Genomic DNA, 16,494 nt, shown 5'->3' with positions numbered 1-16,494 from the left:
CCTCCTTAATCACGACTCATTTCCACATTATGAGTCATTTTCCCTGCTTCTAAAGAGTTGTTAGAGAACATTACTGTCCTCTAAAGACTGAAAGCAGAATGGGAAACCATCAGCTGGATTTTCAATGATGCAGGGTCAGAAACCAGAGACGGGTCTGCACAGGGCAGAGTTTGGGGCTCTGAACAATGGTTGGGATAAGAACGAATGATGAGGAGAAGGGGATCAGCAGTGGGGCGTGGCAACGAATGACAGAGTAGCAAGATTTGGAAGCTGATTGACAGATAAAATAATTTGGTTGTCTGACTGCTGACACAAACAATTCCTGTGGTGAGGTGCTCCACTGGTCGAGGAACATGCGTGTGTTGGGAATGGTTTTATCTATTGAAGGGGTTGTTCCTGCTTGTTTATCCTGTAATATTATATCCGGATGGTTATTATGGATTTTCTTATTCATAATTATGTATTGATTATCATATAACTTGTAAGATTTTGACTCTAAAACTGGATCAGGTTTGAATTTATTGTGCCTTGATGAAGTTACAGTGGTCGTTCATGAGTTTGTATTTTAAAGCAAGATTTTGGTGAATGATATTTGCCACTTGATTGTACCTGCATAAGTAATCAGATTGAGTTAAACTGCTGCAGGATCCCAGAATGTGTTGGACTCTGTCTGGTTTCTCTTGGCATTTTCTGCATTTATTGCCTATATTGTTTGTCTTTTCTGTATTTTTGATATTTTAAAATGTTAACCACCTTGTCCTATATTTCCCCAAGTAACCTCTGTTTCTGGGAAGAGGCCTCCAACTCTCAGTCAGGTGCTCGAAGCTTCCCTGTCACCAGCTAGTCTGCTCAGATCATTGGGATGTCTCCCATGGAGGCTCATACTCATTCCACTGATTAACGTTTTCTTCCATAGTGATGATTCATTTTTCAGAGTTGGCCTCTCATTTGTTTTCTGATCTGTATGTCTGATCAGAATTATATATACTCGCATGGAGTGCTGAATCCTGTTTATTTTTGATGAAAATATATTCTTTAGAAATCTTATCGGACTGTTTGGGTGATTTTTGTTTTAAATATCTCTTATAACTCTTCCTCCTTCTGTCCTCAGTAGTGTAATTTAAGTGTGTTTGAGTGTAAACAGTCTTTTCTAAATTCGTCATTTCAATTCCTATTTTTCTTTGTAACATTTCCAGATCGGAATGGAACCAAGGTATTTTGCCGAGGAATATGTTAATATGGGAATAGTGAGAGAGTTTATTGCCTTTGTTGTATTTGTTATACCATGGACATAGCCAACATGGGGGTATCCTTATCACGTGCTCCAGCCATTGCAGCTGTCGCTGGGTGACCACGGCCTCAATACGTCAATACAAGGACAGTCTGGAGATCCTCTGGAGTATGGGCCAAAAGAGCACAGTCGTCTCTTGATTCAGTAAGTGATTTGGTGGTTGGTGTTGCGCGGAGCCTCCTGATGTCAAAGAGGTTGCCATCTAATCTGACGTCCACTGCCACACCGCTGCTGTCTTCAATCTCATTGTGGTAACACACAAGAGGAAGATGTTAAAGTGCATTGGTGCTAGCACACACCCCTGCCTCACCCCTGTATATACAAGGAAGGGCTTCGACTCTTGTCCTCCTATGGTCACCCGAGCAGTCATCCCATCGTGGAACTGGCAGAGGATGTTAACAAATTTATTGGGATAGCCAAACCTGAGGAGGACATCCCATAAGAGCTCTCTTTGCACAGTGTCAAATGCTTTGGAGAGGTCGACAAAGACCATAAACAGGTCCTGCTGTTGCTCCCGGCACTATTCCTGAAGCTGCCGGGCTGTGAAGATCATGTCGATCGTGCTCCTGTTCTTCCTAAATCCACACTGCGATTCAGGCAGCATTGACTGGGTGATGTTGCTGATGAGTCTCTGAAGCATCACCTTAGCCAGGACCTTTCCTGCAACAGAAAGGAGTGATAGGCCCCTACTATTGCCGCAGATGGCCGAGTCATCCTTGTTCTCGTAAATGACAACGATGTTTGCATTTCTCCATTGCTGTGGCATGTTCTCATCAGTCTGGGCCTTGGTGATGTACTGGTAGAGGGTGCGCATGCACAAGTAATTCCGAAGACACAGGATAGATAAGTACCAAAGAGGAAGAAGTATTGCAAAGACAAGATGATAATAAAAGAGGACTACATGTCCTCATAATCTAATCTAATGATACAAGTATGGCTAACAGGAAGGCAAAGCCAAAATAGACACCAAAGAGAAGGCATATAATGGAGCAAAAATGGTGGGAAGTCAGAGGATTGGGAAGCTTTTAAAAACCAACAGAAGGCAACTTAAAAAAATAATTAAGAAGGAACAATATGTAATACAAAGGTAAGCTCGCCAATAAAGAGGATACTAAGTGTTTCTTTAGATGCATAAAGTGTAAAGGGGAGGTGAGAGTGCATATCGGACCAATGGAAAATGATGCTGGAGAGGTGGTATTAGAGGCAAGGAACTGGCGGATGAACTGAGTAAGTGTCTTGCATCAGTCTTCACTATGGAAGACACCAGCAGGATGGTGGAAGTCCAGATGTCAGTGGTCAGAAATATTTATAGTACATTACTCGAGAGCAGGTTCTTGGGAAACAGAAAGGTCTGAAGGTAAATAGGCCACCTGGACCACATGGTGTACATCCCAGAGTTCTCAAAGAGGTGACTGAAGAGATTGTGCAGGGATTAGTAATGGTGGTTCAATAATCAATTGAGTCTGGCGCAGTTCCGTACGAATGAAAATTTGGAATTATCACTCCACTCTTCAAGAAGGGAGGGAGGTAGATGAACAGAACTTATAGACCAGTTAGTCTCACTTCACAAGATATTGGAGTCAGATGTTGAGGATGCGCTTTCAGGGTATTTTCAGTCATTTTCAGCATGGTTTCCTCAAGGGAAAATCTTGCCTGACAAGTATGTTGAAAGTCTTTGAATTCATTGAAGAAGTAACAAGCAAGATGGACAAAGGAGAATCGGTTGATGCTGTGCACGTGAAGTTTCAGAAGGTCCTTGACAAGGTGCCACACATGAGGCTGCTTATCAAGTTATGAGCCCATGATATCACAGGAAAGATTCTTGCATGGATGAAGCAGTGGCTGATTGGCAGGAGGTGAAGAATAGTAATAAAGGGAACCTTTTCTGATTGGTTGCTGGTGACCAGTGGTGTTCCACAGGGATCTGTGTTGGGACCGATTCTTGTCTGTTATATGACAGTGACTTGGATGACAGAATTGATGGCTTTGTTGCAAAGATGCGGATGATACCAAGTCAGTTGGAGGGACAGGACGTTTTGAGGAAATTGAGAGGCTCAAAAGGACAGCCAGATTATGAAAAATACTTTAGTCAGAGGGTGGTAAATCTGTGGAATTTGTTGCCATGAGAGGCTGTGGAGTCTAAGTCATTGGTTGCGTTTAAGGCAGAGATAGATAGTTTCTTGATTAGCCAGGTATTCAAAGGGTATGGGATGTAAGTAGGGGAGTGGAGATGACTGGAAGAACTGGATCAGCCCATGATTGAATGGCGGAGCAGACTCGATGGGCCGAATAGCCTACTTCTGCTCCTGTATCTTATGATCTTATGGTTTGAAAGTGGTGAAGCCTTGAATTCTAATCCTGCTAAGAAATGGACACACAAGAAGTGCGTCTTTAGAAAGTAACATACCTGGAGTATTGTTTTATTCCCTTTGTGTCAGATCAGCGATGCCCCATGTGTCTTACTTGTAAACAACGAAAGCATTAAGTTTGCAGAAACACTTCCATAAATGACACACTGAAAAAGATGCTTGTGGTTTTACTCAGTTCCGGAAGATGAAAGAAGCATTTGAAAAGCGTTGCACACTGGAGGCATTCGGAAAGAAAGCTACAAATGACTTTGATCGTGGTCTCATTGCTTCTCATAACATTTCCACAATGATAGCAAAAGTCTGCAAGGTCTCATACAGTTAGTGAGAGATTAATAAGGCCTGCCGTATCAGGTACACACCACTGTTCTCAAAGTAGATACCAGTATTTTAAAATCGATTCCTCTGAGTATTTACCCCCACTACCAAAATGAGCTGGTTGGTTAAAAAAACAGAAAAAAATTGAAAAATACCTTACCATATGATATTATAATAATAATGGCACAGATCCATACTTTAATAACAGTTCAAAGATTGCGAAAATTATTCAGGAAGGGTCCCCATAACATTAAAAAAAAATCATGTTTCGAATCAGAAATCAGACAACGAATCTTCTCTAGATTAAGGCACAACATAACGTCAGATAGTCATTGAACATGAGTGGGCGGGGCAGGCTCCTTCCACTTGAGCAAGATCGCCCTCCTGGCCATAAGAGACATAAAGGCCAATACCCGCAAATTAGATGGCTTCAATTTTGTAGCACTGTCCTCAACAAAACCAACCATGGCAGTCAAAGGATTGGGCTTAAAGCTGACATTCAAAAGTGCAGAAAGCGTTTGAAATACATCTTTCCAAAATTTTTCAAGGTTCAGACATGACCAAAACATATGAATTATTGTGGCCACTCCATTACCACATCTATCACAGTAAGGGGAAAATATCTGCGTAGAAACGGGAAAGCTTATCCTTAGACATATGAACTCTATGTACCACTTTGAATTGTAATAAAGAATGATGAGCACATAATGATGGAGAATTAATCAATTTTAAAATAATCTTCCAGCTCTCATCAGATATGAAAACCTGTAAATCCCTTCCCCAGTCTCCTTTAATTTTATCTAAAGAGGCCATTTTCAGTCCCGACAGTAGACCATAAATGTAAGATATTGAACTGTTATCAAAGGGTTTCAAATTAAAAATTCTATCTAATATATTCTTATCTGGACTTGAAGGAATGTAAGTAATTGAGATCTTTAAAAACTCTCTAATCTGTAAGTATCGAAAAAAGTGAGTGTTGGAAAGGTTAAATTTCGTTGAAAGTTGCACAAAAGAAGAGAGATTCCCTCCATCAAACAAATCCTGAAATCGTTTATTATTCAGTCTATCCCATTCTTTAAAAGATGAGTCAATTAAAGATGGTTTGAAAAAAAACAATTGGAAAATATGGGACTTGAGAGGGAGAATCTCAATAAACCAAAATGTTTTCTGAACCGTAACCAAATCCTCAATGTATGTTTAACCACCACATTGTCAATTTGTTTATTTAAAGGTAAAGGAAGCGAGGATCCAAGTAAAGAAATAATGGAAAATTTTATAACAGAGTTGGCTTCCAATGAAGCCCATATAGGACAATTATCATGGTTAATGTAATATATCCAGAACGTAATATTATGTATATTAACTGCCTAATAATATAACCTATAATTGGGTAGGGCAAATCCTCTGTTCTGTTTGGGTTTTCGAAGGTGAGCTTTACTTATACCAGGTTTTTTATTCTTCCATATACAGGAAGAAAGAATTGAATCCAAAGAGTCAAAAAAAGATTTAGGAATAAAAACAGGCACAGCTTGAAAAAAAGTATATAAATTTAGGTAAGATATCCATTTTAATAGAATTGATTCAGCCAATCAGTGATAAAGAAAGAGGCAACCAATTAGAGAGTGTGTTTTTAAAGTAATTCAATACACTTTAAAAATTTCCTTAAATAAATCTTGTCAATTCTCAGTAATTGTTACTCCTAAATATGTAAATTGTTTTATTAAAATTTTATAAGGCAGGTTAATATCAGTTAGTATTAAATTGTTTAAAGGAAACAGCTCACTTTAATGTAAATTTAATTTATAATCTGAGAACTGACTAAAATTAGTCAGTCAACGGGACACAAATAGTAAGGAGGTTGTCACATTAGATATAAAAAGGAATAAGTCATCAGCATAGAGCGACACTTTATGAATAGTACCTCTCCTTAAAATACAAGTGATCTCTTCAGACTCTCGAAAAGCAATTGATAAGGGTTCTAATACCAAATCAAAAAGCAGAGGACTCAAAGGGCAACCTTGTCTAGTTCCACATTGGAGTTTAAAGGGTTTAGAATTCTGAAAATTAGTAAGAACCCAAGCGGAGGGAGATAAATAAAGTAATTTAATCCAATGAATAAAGTTAAGTCCAAAATTAAATTTTTTGAAGGATGTAAATAGAAAGTTCCATTCAACTCTGTCAAAAGCCTTCTCTGCATCCAAAGATATCACACATTCCGGTATTTCCTTAGATGGAGAATATATAACATTTAACAAACGCCGTATATTAAAATGGGAATATCGATTTTTAATAAATCCTGTCTGATCATCTGAAACTACAGAAGATATAATATTTTAAGTCTGCGAGCCAACACTTTAGATAAAATTCTAGTATCAAAATTGAATAAAGAGATAGGTCTATACAAAGAACATACAGTAGGATTCTTATTCTTTTTGAGAATGAGCAAAATGAAAACTTAGTAAAAAGACTGCGGTAGTCTTCCTACCTGAAAGTAATCAGTAAGGGTAGAACATAATTGTGGTATAAGCAAGGAGGGAAAAGCCTTATTAAACTCTTCAGAGAATCCACCGGGTCCTGGGGATTTCCCAGAATGTGATTCTCAAATAGCCTGAGCACTTCCCTCCTGGGAAATAGGTTGATCCAATTGCCTACAATCATCTAACGAAAGATTAGGAATATTTAATTGATCTAAAAATTATTCATTGCAATATTATCATTAACAGAGCCAGAACTATACAATTTAGAATTAAATTCCCTAAAAGTGTCATTAATTACAAGGTGGTCAGTTGTCAGGTCCCCATTAATTTTACGTATTTCTTTAATTTGCCGATTGGCTGAAAATGGCTTCAATTGATTAGCCAGTAGCTTACCAGTTTTATCTCCGTGAATATAAAGTTGACTTCTCTCTTTTAAAAGTTGGCTTTCAATTGGATACGTTAAAAAAAGATCATATTTAGTTTTAGTTTCAACACGTCTCATATGTTTCAGGATCAGGTACTGAAGTCCAGTTGCTTTAACTGATTGGCTAATTCATTTCTTTCTTTGTTAGCTTTTTTAATGATGTTTGCAGTATAAGAAAATTTGACCCTGGATGTATGCTATAAAAGTATCCCATATAATAAGGCTAGATGTCTCTTGCAACGAATTTTCTTCAAAAAAAAAGTCATTTGATTCTCCATAAATTTTTAAAAATTCTCATTGAATAACAGAGTTAAATGAAATCGCCAGAATCTACTCATGGGGATAGGACCAGAAAGATTTAAAGATAGAATTACAGGAGAGTGGTCAGAGAGAGCAATTTCTTTATATTCAATCAATTGAACTAATGGAATCATTTGACTATCAATAAAAAACTAGTCAATCCTGGTATAAGAATGATAGCCATGAGGGAAAAATGAATGGATGGAGAAAACGCCAAGCATCAACTATACCATATTTAGTTGGAAAAGAATGGATAAATAAAGCTGATTTATTAAGTGTGGATGGTTTAATAGATGAGTGATCTAATACTGGATCTAGCCAGCAGTTAAAATCTCCTCCCATCACAAGGGAGTACGTACACAAACCTCGCAAAAATGAAAATAGACGTTCAAAAAATCCTGGATCATCTACGCTGGGGCATAAACATGAGCAAAAACAATCAACTTACTGTCTGAACTCCCTGATACAATAACAAATCGACATTAGGGTCCGAAACAACTTTATGCTGAATAAAGGAACTGTATTATCTACAAAAATTGAAAATCCACGTGATTTTGCATTAAGCGAAGAGTGGAATTGTATATCCTTCCACCGAATAAAAAAATGTAAGCTATCACAGCTGCGTATGTGCGTTTCTTGTAAAAAAAAAGTGCTTTTAATTTTTTAATATAAGCAAACACTTTATTCCTTTTGAAGGGGTGATACAGCTCTTTCACATTCAAACTAAATAGGTTAATATTTCGAACCATTTTAAATACCAATCAATGTGTAATTAAAAAATCTAGCCATAAGTTATTAAAACTAGAAAGCAAACCGTAAAGTAAGGTATTCAAACAAACAATCATACATTCAACCCAACAGAGCTCCCAGAGAGAAATAGGCCCTACCCCCCTCCCCTACCCAAAGTGAGAAAGCTGACCAATAGACAGTCAGTGAGCTAAGAACTAAGTACCGGCCCCAAAAAATCCTGTTGACAGAGAAAAAACCTCCAGTCCTGCAAGGTCATTATGCCCCTACCAAGACACAACATAAAAAGCAAAATAACTCAGTATTCGAAAATATGAAAGGATCACTTTAAACAAATTCAAAGAAAGCTGTATTAAAATAAAGCCTTAAAAAGGGATAAAATAAAGTAGTATCAGAAAAATATATAACAAAAGACAATATATGAACAGCCAAAACGTAACCTTATTTCAAATTCATATTAACAGAAGAAAAAACTTGATCAAATAAGAAATATAACAGTTTTAGACTTCATCCTTCAGAAACTCTTTTGCATCTTCAACTGAGTTTATTCTTTTTCACAATCCGTTCTTCAAAACGATACTCAGACGTGCGGGGAACTGAAGGGATGGTTTATATCTTTTATTATAAAATTCCAACATAACTTCTTTATATTTCATACGATCAGCCAAAACTTCAGGTGAATAGTCTTCCACAAATCTAACCTTGTAATTTTGGAAATTGATCATTCCTTGTCTCCGGGTATGGCGAATTAAAAGGTCCTTAATACGAAATTCATGAAAGGCTAGTCCGACCAATCTGGGTTTCGCTGCCAAGGACAATGGCTTCAAAGTCAGAGAGCGAGAAGCTCGATCGAGCTTTGGCTCCGAAGTGAATAAAGCAGGGAAAAGCTGCTTCAGAAAGTTTGCAAAAAACTTCGTAGGGTCAGCGCCTTCAATTGATTCTTCAAGACCCAGGATTCACAAGTTATTTCTCCTGTTTTTGTTTTCGAGACTGATGATCCTTTTCAGCATTTTATCACTAGATAAAGATAACTCCTTGCAGAGTTTAATTGTATCTTCAACGCCCTCTTCAAGTGTTATTAGCTTCATAGTATTCTCCTGAATTTGGTTCTCATGCTCAAATAAAGTTCGCTGAATTGTATCCAATTTGCCGTTAAGCAGTTGAAACTCCTCAGAGAATTCCTACTTTTGCCGTTTAAGGAAGTCACTGATTGAATCCAAAGTGACTGGGGATTCATCTTCTGTTTCTCTTTCTTTTGCAAATGCTTTGGTTCTTTTCCCAGCCATAGTAAAGCAGTATTGAAGTATTATAATAAGATTTCAAAAAAAAAATGACTGGTAGAGACAATTAAGTAAACGGGGTAGGAGCAATCGAAAAGCAACCAACAGGGCTCTGACTGCTTCTTATATCTAACATCTGCTTCCTTCTTCCGCTTGACGAGTTGCCTCACGTGTTTCGACAGCCACGGTTCCCTTTTCCTACCATTTTTTCCTTGCCTCAGTGGGACAGACCTATCCTGAACCCTGCACAAGTGGTCCCTAAACTTCCTCCACATTACTTCTGTGCTTTCACCTTTGAACACCTGTTTCCACTTTACTCTCGCTAGTTCCCGCCTCATCCCTTCATAGTTAGCCCTTCCCCAGTTAAGCACTTTCCCATTTTGTCTGTTTTTATCCTTTTCCATAGCTATGCTGAAGCGAAGGGAGTTGTGGCCACTCTCACCAAAATGCTCCCCCACCAAGAGGTCTGCCACCTGACCAGGTCATTACCCAGAACTAGATCCAGTATGGCCTCTCCTCTCATCGGCCGGTCACATACTGTGTCAGGAATCCTTCTTGAATACATCTGACAAATTCAGCCCCATCTATTCCCCTTGCAGTCAAGAGGTGCCAGTCAATATGAGGGAAGTTGAAATCACCCATAACTACAACCCTGTATTTCCTGCACCATTCAAAAATCTGCCTGCTTATCTGCTCTTCGGTGTCCCGAGGGCTATTTGGGGGCCTATAGACTACTCCCAGCACAGTGATTGATCCCTTCCTATTTCTGACTTCCACCCACACCGACTCAGTGGACACTCCCTCTGCAGCGTCCTCCCTTTCTATTGCCATGATACTATCCCTGATCAGTAATGCTACTCCCCCCCTTTCTACCTCCCATCCTATTCCTTTTAAAACACCTAAACCCCAGTACCTGCATCAGCCAATCCTGCCCTTCCTCCAGCCAAGTTTCAGTAATGGCCACAACGTCATAGTTCCACGTACTGATCCATTCTCTAAGTTCATCCCCTTTATTCCTAATACTCCTAGCATTGAAATAGACACACTTCAACCCCTCAAACTGGCTACATTTATGTTTTGTCCCCTGCCTGTCCTTCCTCAGCAACTCAGAACACACAGCATCGTGCCCTTGTTCTTCTACCCTAATCACTGCACTCACATTCTGATTCCCACCACCCTGCCAAACTAGTTTAAACCCTCCCCAACAGCTCCAACAAACCTGCCCACCAGGATATTGGTCCCTTTCCAGTTCAGGTGCAGCCCGTCCTTGTTGTACAGGTCAGACCTTCCCCAGAGGAGATCCCAATGATCCAGAAATCTGAACCCCTGCCCCCTGCACCAACTCTTCAGCCACACATTCAACTGCCATGACTTCCTGTTCCTACCCTCTCTGTCTCGCGGCACAGGCAGCAATCCTGAAATTAGCACCCTTGAGGTCCTGCTTTTTCACTTTTTTCCCCTAACTCCCTTTATTCCTTCTTCAGGACCTCATCCGTACTCCCATCTATGTCATTGGTCCCCACGTGGACCAGGACATCTGGCTGCTCACCCTCTCTTCTGAGAATACCGAGAACTCCATCCGAGATATCGCGGACCCTGGCACCAGGGAGGGAACAGACTGGGATTCTATATCTTTCCCACAGAACCTCTTAACTGTCCCCTTAACTATCGAATCCCCTATCACTACTGCTCTCCTCTTTTCACTCCTTCCTTTCTGAGCTGAGGGTCCAGTCTCGGTGCCAGAGACGTGACCACTACAATTTGTTCCTGGTAGGTGTAGGTCGTCCCCACCAACAGTGTCCAAAACAGTATACTTATTGTTGATGGGAACGGCCACAGGGGTGCTCTGCTCTTTCTGTCTATTCCCCTTCCCTCTCCTGACAGTCACCCATTTACCTGTCTCCTGACTTTTAGGGGTGACTGTCTCCCTGAAACTCTGATCTATTACTGCCTCTGCCCCCCGAATGAACCGATTTCACAGGAGCTGCAGCTGGATGCACCTCTTGCAGGTGTAGATATCGGAGACAATTGTGCTGTCTCTGTCTTCCCACATCCTACAATCGGAGCACTGGACTGCCCTATCTACTGCCTCCATTACTAACTCCTAAGTTAATTAATTAAATAAACTTTCCCAGCCTTACCTTACTGGGAGCAAGCTCATCCTCTGCCTCTGCTCACTGAAATCTCTCGAGCCAAAGCCTCAAAGCTCCACTCCTTCACTGGCCGCTCTCCACTCCAGTCCACGTTAAACTCCAGTCCCAATAAAGGTGAATATGCAGCAGAAGAACCTCCTCCCATGCTCAGTGACCAGTGTGCAGAACTGGGTCTGGTGAGCAACAGCAATAATTGCAGAGTTCAGCACCGACAGTCACTCTCGAAATTGCATTCAGCAACGGTGATGGACAAATATCCAGCATGCAGCTCGTTGAAACTTTCTCCCCAGTGCAGAAATCGTGCTTGACCAATCTTCTAGAATTTTTTGAGGATGTAAGTATGAAAATGGATGAGGGAGAGCCAGTGGATGTAGTGCACCTCGACCTTCAGAAAGCCTTTGATAAAGTCCCACATAGGAGATTAGTGGACAAAATTAGGGCACATGGTATTGGGGGCAGAGTACTGACATGGATTGAAAATTGGCTGGCTGGCAAAAAACAAAGAGTAGTGATTAACGGGTCCCTTTTGGAAAGGCAGGCGGTGACCAGTGAGGTACCACAGGGTTCAGGGCTGGGACCGCAGCTGTTTACAATGTATATTAATGATTCAGATGAAAGGATTAAAAGTAACATTAGCAAATTTGCCGATGACACAAAGCTGGGTGGCAGTGCGAAATGTGAGGAGGATGTTATGAGAATGCAGGGTGACTTTGACAGGCTGGGTGAGTGGGTGGATGCATGGCAGATGCAGTTTAATGTGGATAAATGTGAGGTTATCCACGTTGGTGGTAAGAACAGGAAGGCAGATTATTATCTAAATGGAATCTATTTAGGAAAAGGGGAAGTACAACGAGATCCAGGTGTTCTTGTACATCAGTCAATGAAAGCAAGCATGCAAGTACAGCAGGCAGTGAAGAAAGCTAATGGCATGCTGGCCTTCATAACAAGGGGAATTGAGTATAGGAGCAAAGAGGTCCCTCTGCAGCTGTACAGGGCCCTGGTGAGACCACACCTGGAGTACTGTGTGCAGTTTTGGTCTCCAAATTTGAGGAAGGACATTCTTGCTATTCAGGGAGTGCAGCGTAGGTTCACAAGGTTAATTCCCAAGATGGTGGGACTGTCATTTGTCGAAAGATTGGAGCAACTGAGCTTGTATACACTGGAATTTAGAAGGCTGAGAGTGGATCTTGTTGAAACATATATGATTATTAAGGGATTGGACACGCAGGAGGCAGGAAGCATGTTCCCGCTGATGGGTGAGTCCAGAACCAGAGGCCACAGTTTAAGAATAAGGGGTAAGCCATTTAGAATGGAGTTGAGGAAACATTTTTTCACCCAGAGAGTGGTGGATATATGGAATGCTCTGACCCAGAAGGCTGTGGAGGCCAAGTCTCTGGATGCTTTCAAGAAAGAGATGGATAGAGCTCTTAAAGATAGCAGAATCAAAGGTTATGGGGGTAAGGCAGGAACGGGGTACTGATTGTGGATGATCAGCCATGATCACAGTGAATGGCAGTGCTGGCTCGAAGGGCCAAATGGCCTACTCCTGCACCTATTGTCTATTGTGAACCCAGTAGTGTGTCACAACTGTAACATGCTGTGAGGTTTCAGTGTTAATGTAATGGCCTCTCTGTAATGTTTCACTGCTGAGGTTACTGTTTCTCTGTAGCAGCAATGTTTACGTTACGACTAGAGACAACAGAGTTTTGAAGTGCAGGGCTATCCAATGAGAGAAATGTTGTTCTTTCTTGTGAGTCTGGAAGAGAGATTTTTGCAGGTCTTTTGCTTGGGAGCGATGAGAAGACATGAATGGAGAGAGTGGGCCCTTTTCCTTTATTTTTTCTTTACTAGCCCTATAGTCAAAGTAAGAACTACAAAGCCCAATCGTTTAATCGCATATTATGTACCGTTTGTTATTTTGGGGTACTGATTTGTAATGGGGGTCACATCGTGCAGCATCCACCCAAACGAGATTTCTTAAGTTTGGCCGGGCTGGGGGCTATCACCCCCTATATTAAGCTGCTAGCTGAAGCGAGAGTTACATATGGTTAGATGACTGAGCGAATTGCTTCACACATTCACAGCAGGTGAACGGCCTCTCCCCAGTGTGAACTCAATGATGGACATTTGGTGGCAATGGCTGAGAGAATCTCTTCCCAAAGTCTGAGCAGCAGATCGGCCTCTACCCAGTGTGAACTCGCTGGTGTCTCTGAAGATGAGACAACCGAGTGAATCCCTTCCCACAGTCTGAGCAGGTGAACAGCCTCTCTCCAGTGTGAACTTGCTGGTGACTCAGTAGTTGAGATGACGTAGTAAATCCCTTTCCACAATCTGAACAGGTGAATGGCCTCTCTCCAGTGTGAACTCCCTGATGCACCTTCAGTTGAGATAACTGAGTGAATCCCTTCCCACAGACTGAGCAGGTGAATGGCCGCTCCCCACTGTGAACTCGCTGGTGTGCCATTAGAGCGGATGACTGAGTGAATCCCTTCCCACAATCCGAGCAGGTGAACGGCCTCTCCCCAGTGTGAAATCGCTGATGTACCTTCAGTGCAGATGAGCAAGTGAATCCCTTCCCACAGTCTGAGCAGGTGAATGGCCTCTCTCCAGTATGAACTCGCTGGTGTACCTTCAGTTCAGATGATTGAGTGAATCCCTTCCCACAGTCTGAGCAGGTGAACAGCCCCTCTCCAGTGTGAACTCGCTGATGTACCTTCAGTTCAGATGACTGAATGAATCCCTTCCCACAGTTTGAGCAGATGAACGGTCTCTCTCCAGTGTGAACTCGCTGATGTACCTTCAATTGGGATGAGCAAGTGAATCCCTTCCCACAGTCCGAGCAGGTGAATGGCCTCTCCCCAGTGTGAACTCGCTGATGTACCTTCAATTGGGATGAGCAAGTGAATCCCTTCCCACAGTCTGAGCAGGTGAACGGCCTCTCCCCGGTGTGAACTGACTGATGTACCTTCAGTTCAGATGACCGAGTGAATCCCTTCCCACACACTGAGCAAGTGAACGGCCTCTCTCCAGTGTGAACTTGCTGGTGTACCAACAGTTCAGATGACTGAGTGAATCCCTTCCCACAGTTTGAGCAGGTGAATGGCCTCTCCCCAGTGTGAACTTGCTGATGACCCTTCAGTTGAGATGATCGAGTGAATCCCTTCCCACAGTCTGAGCAGGTGAACGGCCTCTCACCAGTGTGAACTCGCTGATGTACCTTCAGGTGGGATGAGCAAGTGAATCCCTTCCCACACACTGAGCAGGTGAACGGCCTCTCCCCAGTGTGAACAGACCAGTGTGCTTGTAGGTGGGATGATCGAGTGAATCCCTTCCCACACACTGAGCAGGTGAATGGCCTCTCCCCAGTGTGAATACGTTGGTGTCTCTGTAGAACAGAGGACGAAGTAAATCCCTTCCCACAGTCTGAGCAGGTGAACGGCCTCTCCCCAGTGTGAACTCGCTGATGCACCTTCAGTTGGGATGAGCAAGTGAATCCCTTCCCGCAGTCTGAGCACGTGAACGCCCTCTCGCCACTGTGAACTGACCGGTGTATCCGTAGTTTATATGATTCAGTGAATCCCTTCCCACAGTCTGAGCAGGTGAATGGCCGCTCCCCAGTGTGAACTCGCTGGAGAGCCATTAGGTCAGATGACCGAGTGAATCCTTCCCCACAAATTCAGCAGATGACCAAGTTTCTGCCCAGGGTGAACTGACTGGTCTGTCCACAGGTGGGATGACCAACTGAATGCCTTCTCACGCACAGAACAAATGAATGGCCTTGTCCGGTGTGAACTTGCTGATATATCTTCAGTTGAAATGACCGACTGAATCCATTCCCACTGTTTGAGCAGGTGAATGGGCTCCCCCCCATGTGTAAAATGATGGGCATGCCAGCCGGTCAGATGATCGAGTGAATCCCTTGCTCCTCTTTTTAAGTATCTAGACAGAGACAGCAAAACTGGCGTGTTGTGTTCGAGATTCCCAAAGACAAATTCCTTGTCATTTTTAACCTGTAAAAATATTTACAAAATCCATCAGTGGGTGTAGGACAATATTTCAGATGAGATCCCTTGAGTTGTCAAGGTGTGATCTGGCATCACACTATTACAGTGAGGTTCAACCCAAGCTGGAGAGAGAAATCATCTTCTAACTGGGCACAGTGCTGGTATCTGGAATGACCATCAAATTCTCTGATGCTCTTCCTGTCTCTCTAAGAATGTGGCATTTCTGCCATCTCCAATCTGTGACCTGGCTCAGTTTGACTCTCTCCATTGGCATTATTCCGTTCCCACTGAGCTGCATGGGTTCCAGGCCCCACAGTAACTGAAACACTCTCACACAAATAGCTGGCAGTGCATTCCACGCAGCCACCACTCTCTGTGTAAAGAACTTACCCCTGACATCCCCTCGGTATCTATTTCAAAGCACCTTAAAACTATGCCCCTCGTGTTAGCCATTTCAGCCCTGGGAAAGAATCCTCTGGCTATCCACATGATCAATGCCCCTCATTAGCTTATACACCTAAAAAAGGCTCTAAACATAAAGAAGGAAATTATACATTGCTTTGAGGATTTGTTGGAAGTATACAAAATTATGAGGGTATAGATAGGGTAAATGCAAGCAGCTTTTTCCACTGAGGTTGGGTGGGATGACAACCAGAGGTCATGGGTAAGTGGAGAAGGTGAAAATTTAACAGGAACATTTGGAAAAGCTCTTTACTGAAATGGTCGTGAGAGTGTGGAATGAGATGTCAGCACAAGTGGTGAATATGAGCTCAATTTCACAATTAACTGAAGTCTGATAGCAGACTGGATGGTAGGGGTATGGAGGGCGATGGTCCTGGTGCAGGTAGTTGCATCAGACAGCTTAGATGTTTTTTCAGCATTGACTTGATGGGCCAAATACCCTGTTTCCATACTGAACTTCCCCATGTTTCTATGACAGAGAAGCTGGACAAACTTGTTTGGAAGGGAAAAGGTAGGAGAGAGAATGAAGCAGCAATGGCTGGAGTTTCTGGGAGCAATTCAGGAGCTGAGTGATCGATACATCCCAAAGAAGTGGAAGCATTGGAAAGGCAGGAGGACACAACTGTGGATGAAATGAGAAGCCAAAGCCAACATAAAAGCCAAAGAGAGGGC

The 16,494-nt window shown here is 42.2% G+C and overlaps 1 protein-coding gene across 1 annotated transcript in view; it reads right to left on the bottom strand.

Annotated features, from left to right (window-relative positions):
• The window catches only part of LOC140208492 (uncharacterized), a 29,227-nt gene extending 13,867 nt beyond the window's left edge, over window positions 1-15,360 (bottom strand). Inside the window, exons 1-2 of the mRNA XM_072277183.1 lie at window positions 13,543-15,360; window positions 7,118-7,124 (exon numbers count right to left, since the gene is read on the bottom strand). Of these exons, the coding sequence (XP_072133284.1) occupies window positions 7,118-7,124; window positions 13,543-14,996 (1,461 nt within the window). The 5' untranslated portion in view covers window positions 14,997-15,360. The remainder of the gene's footprint in view (window positions 1-7,117; window positions 7,125-13,542) is intronic.
• Between the last annotated feature and the right edge of the window lie 1,134 nt (window positions 15,361-16,494).

This window comes from Mobula birostris, chromosome 13 (genome assembly GCF_030028105.1).
Source record: "Mobula birostris isolate sMobBir1 chromosome 13, sMobBir1.hap1, whole genome shotgun sequence".
NCBI classification, from domain to species: Eukaryota; Metazoa; Chordata; class Chondrichthyes; order Myliobatiformes; family Myliobatidae; genus Mobula; species Mobula birostris.
This window is presented reverse-complemented; position numbering and strand designations above follow the sequence as displayed.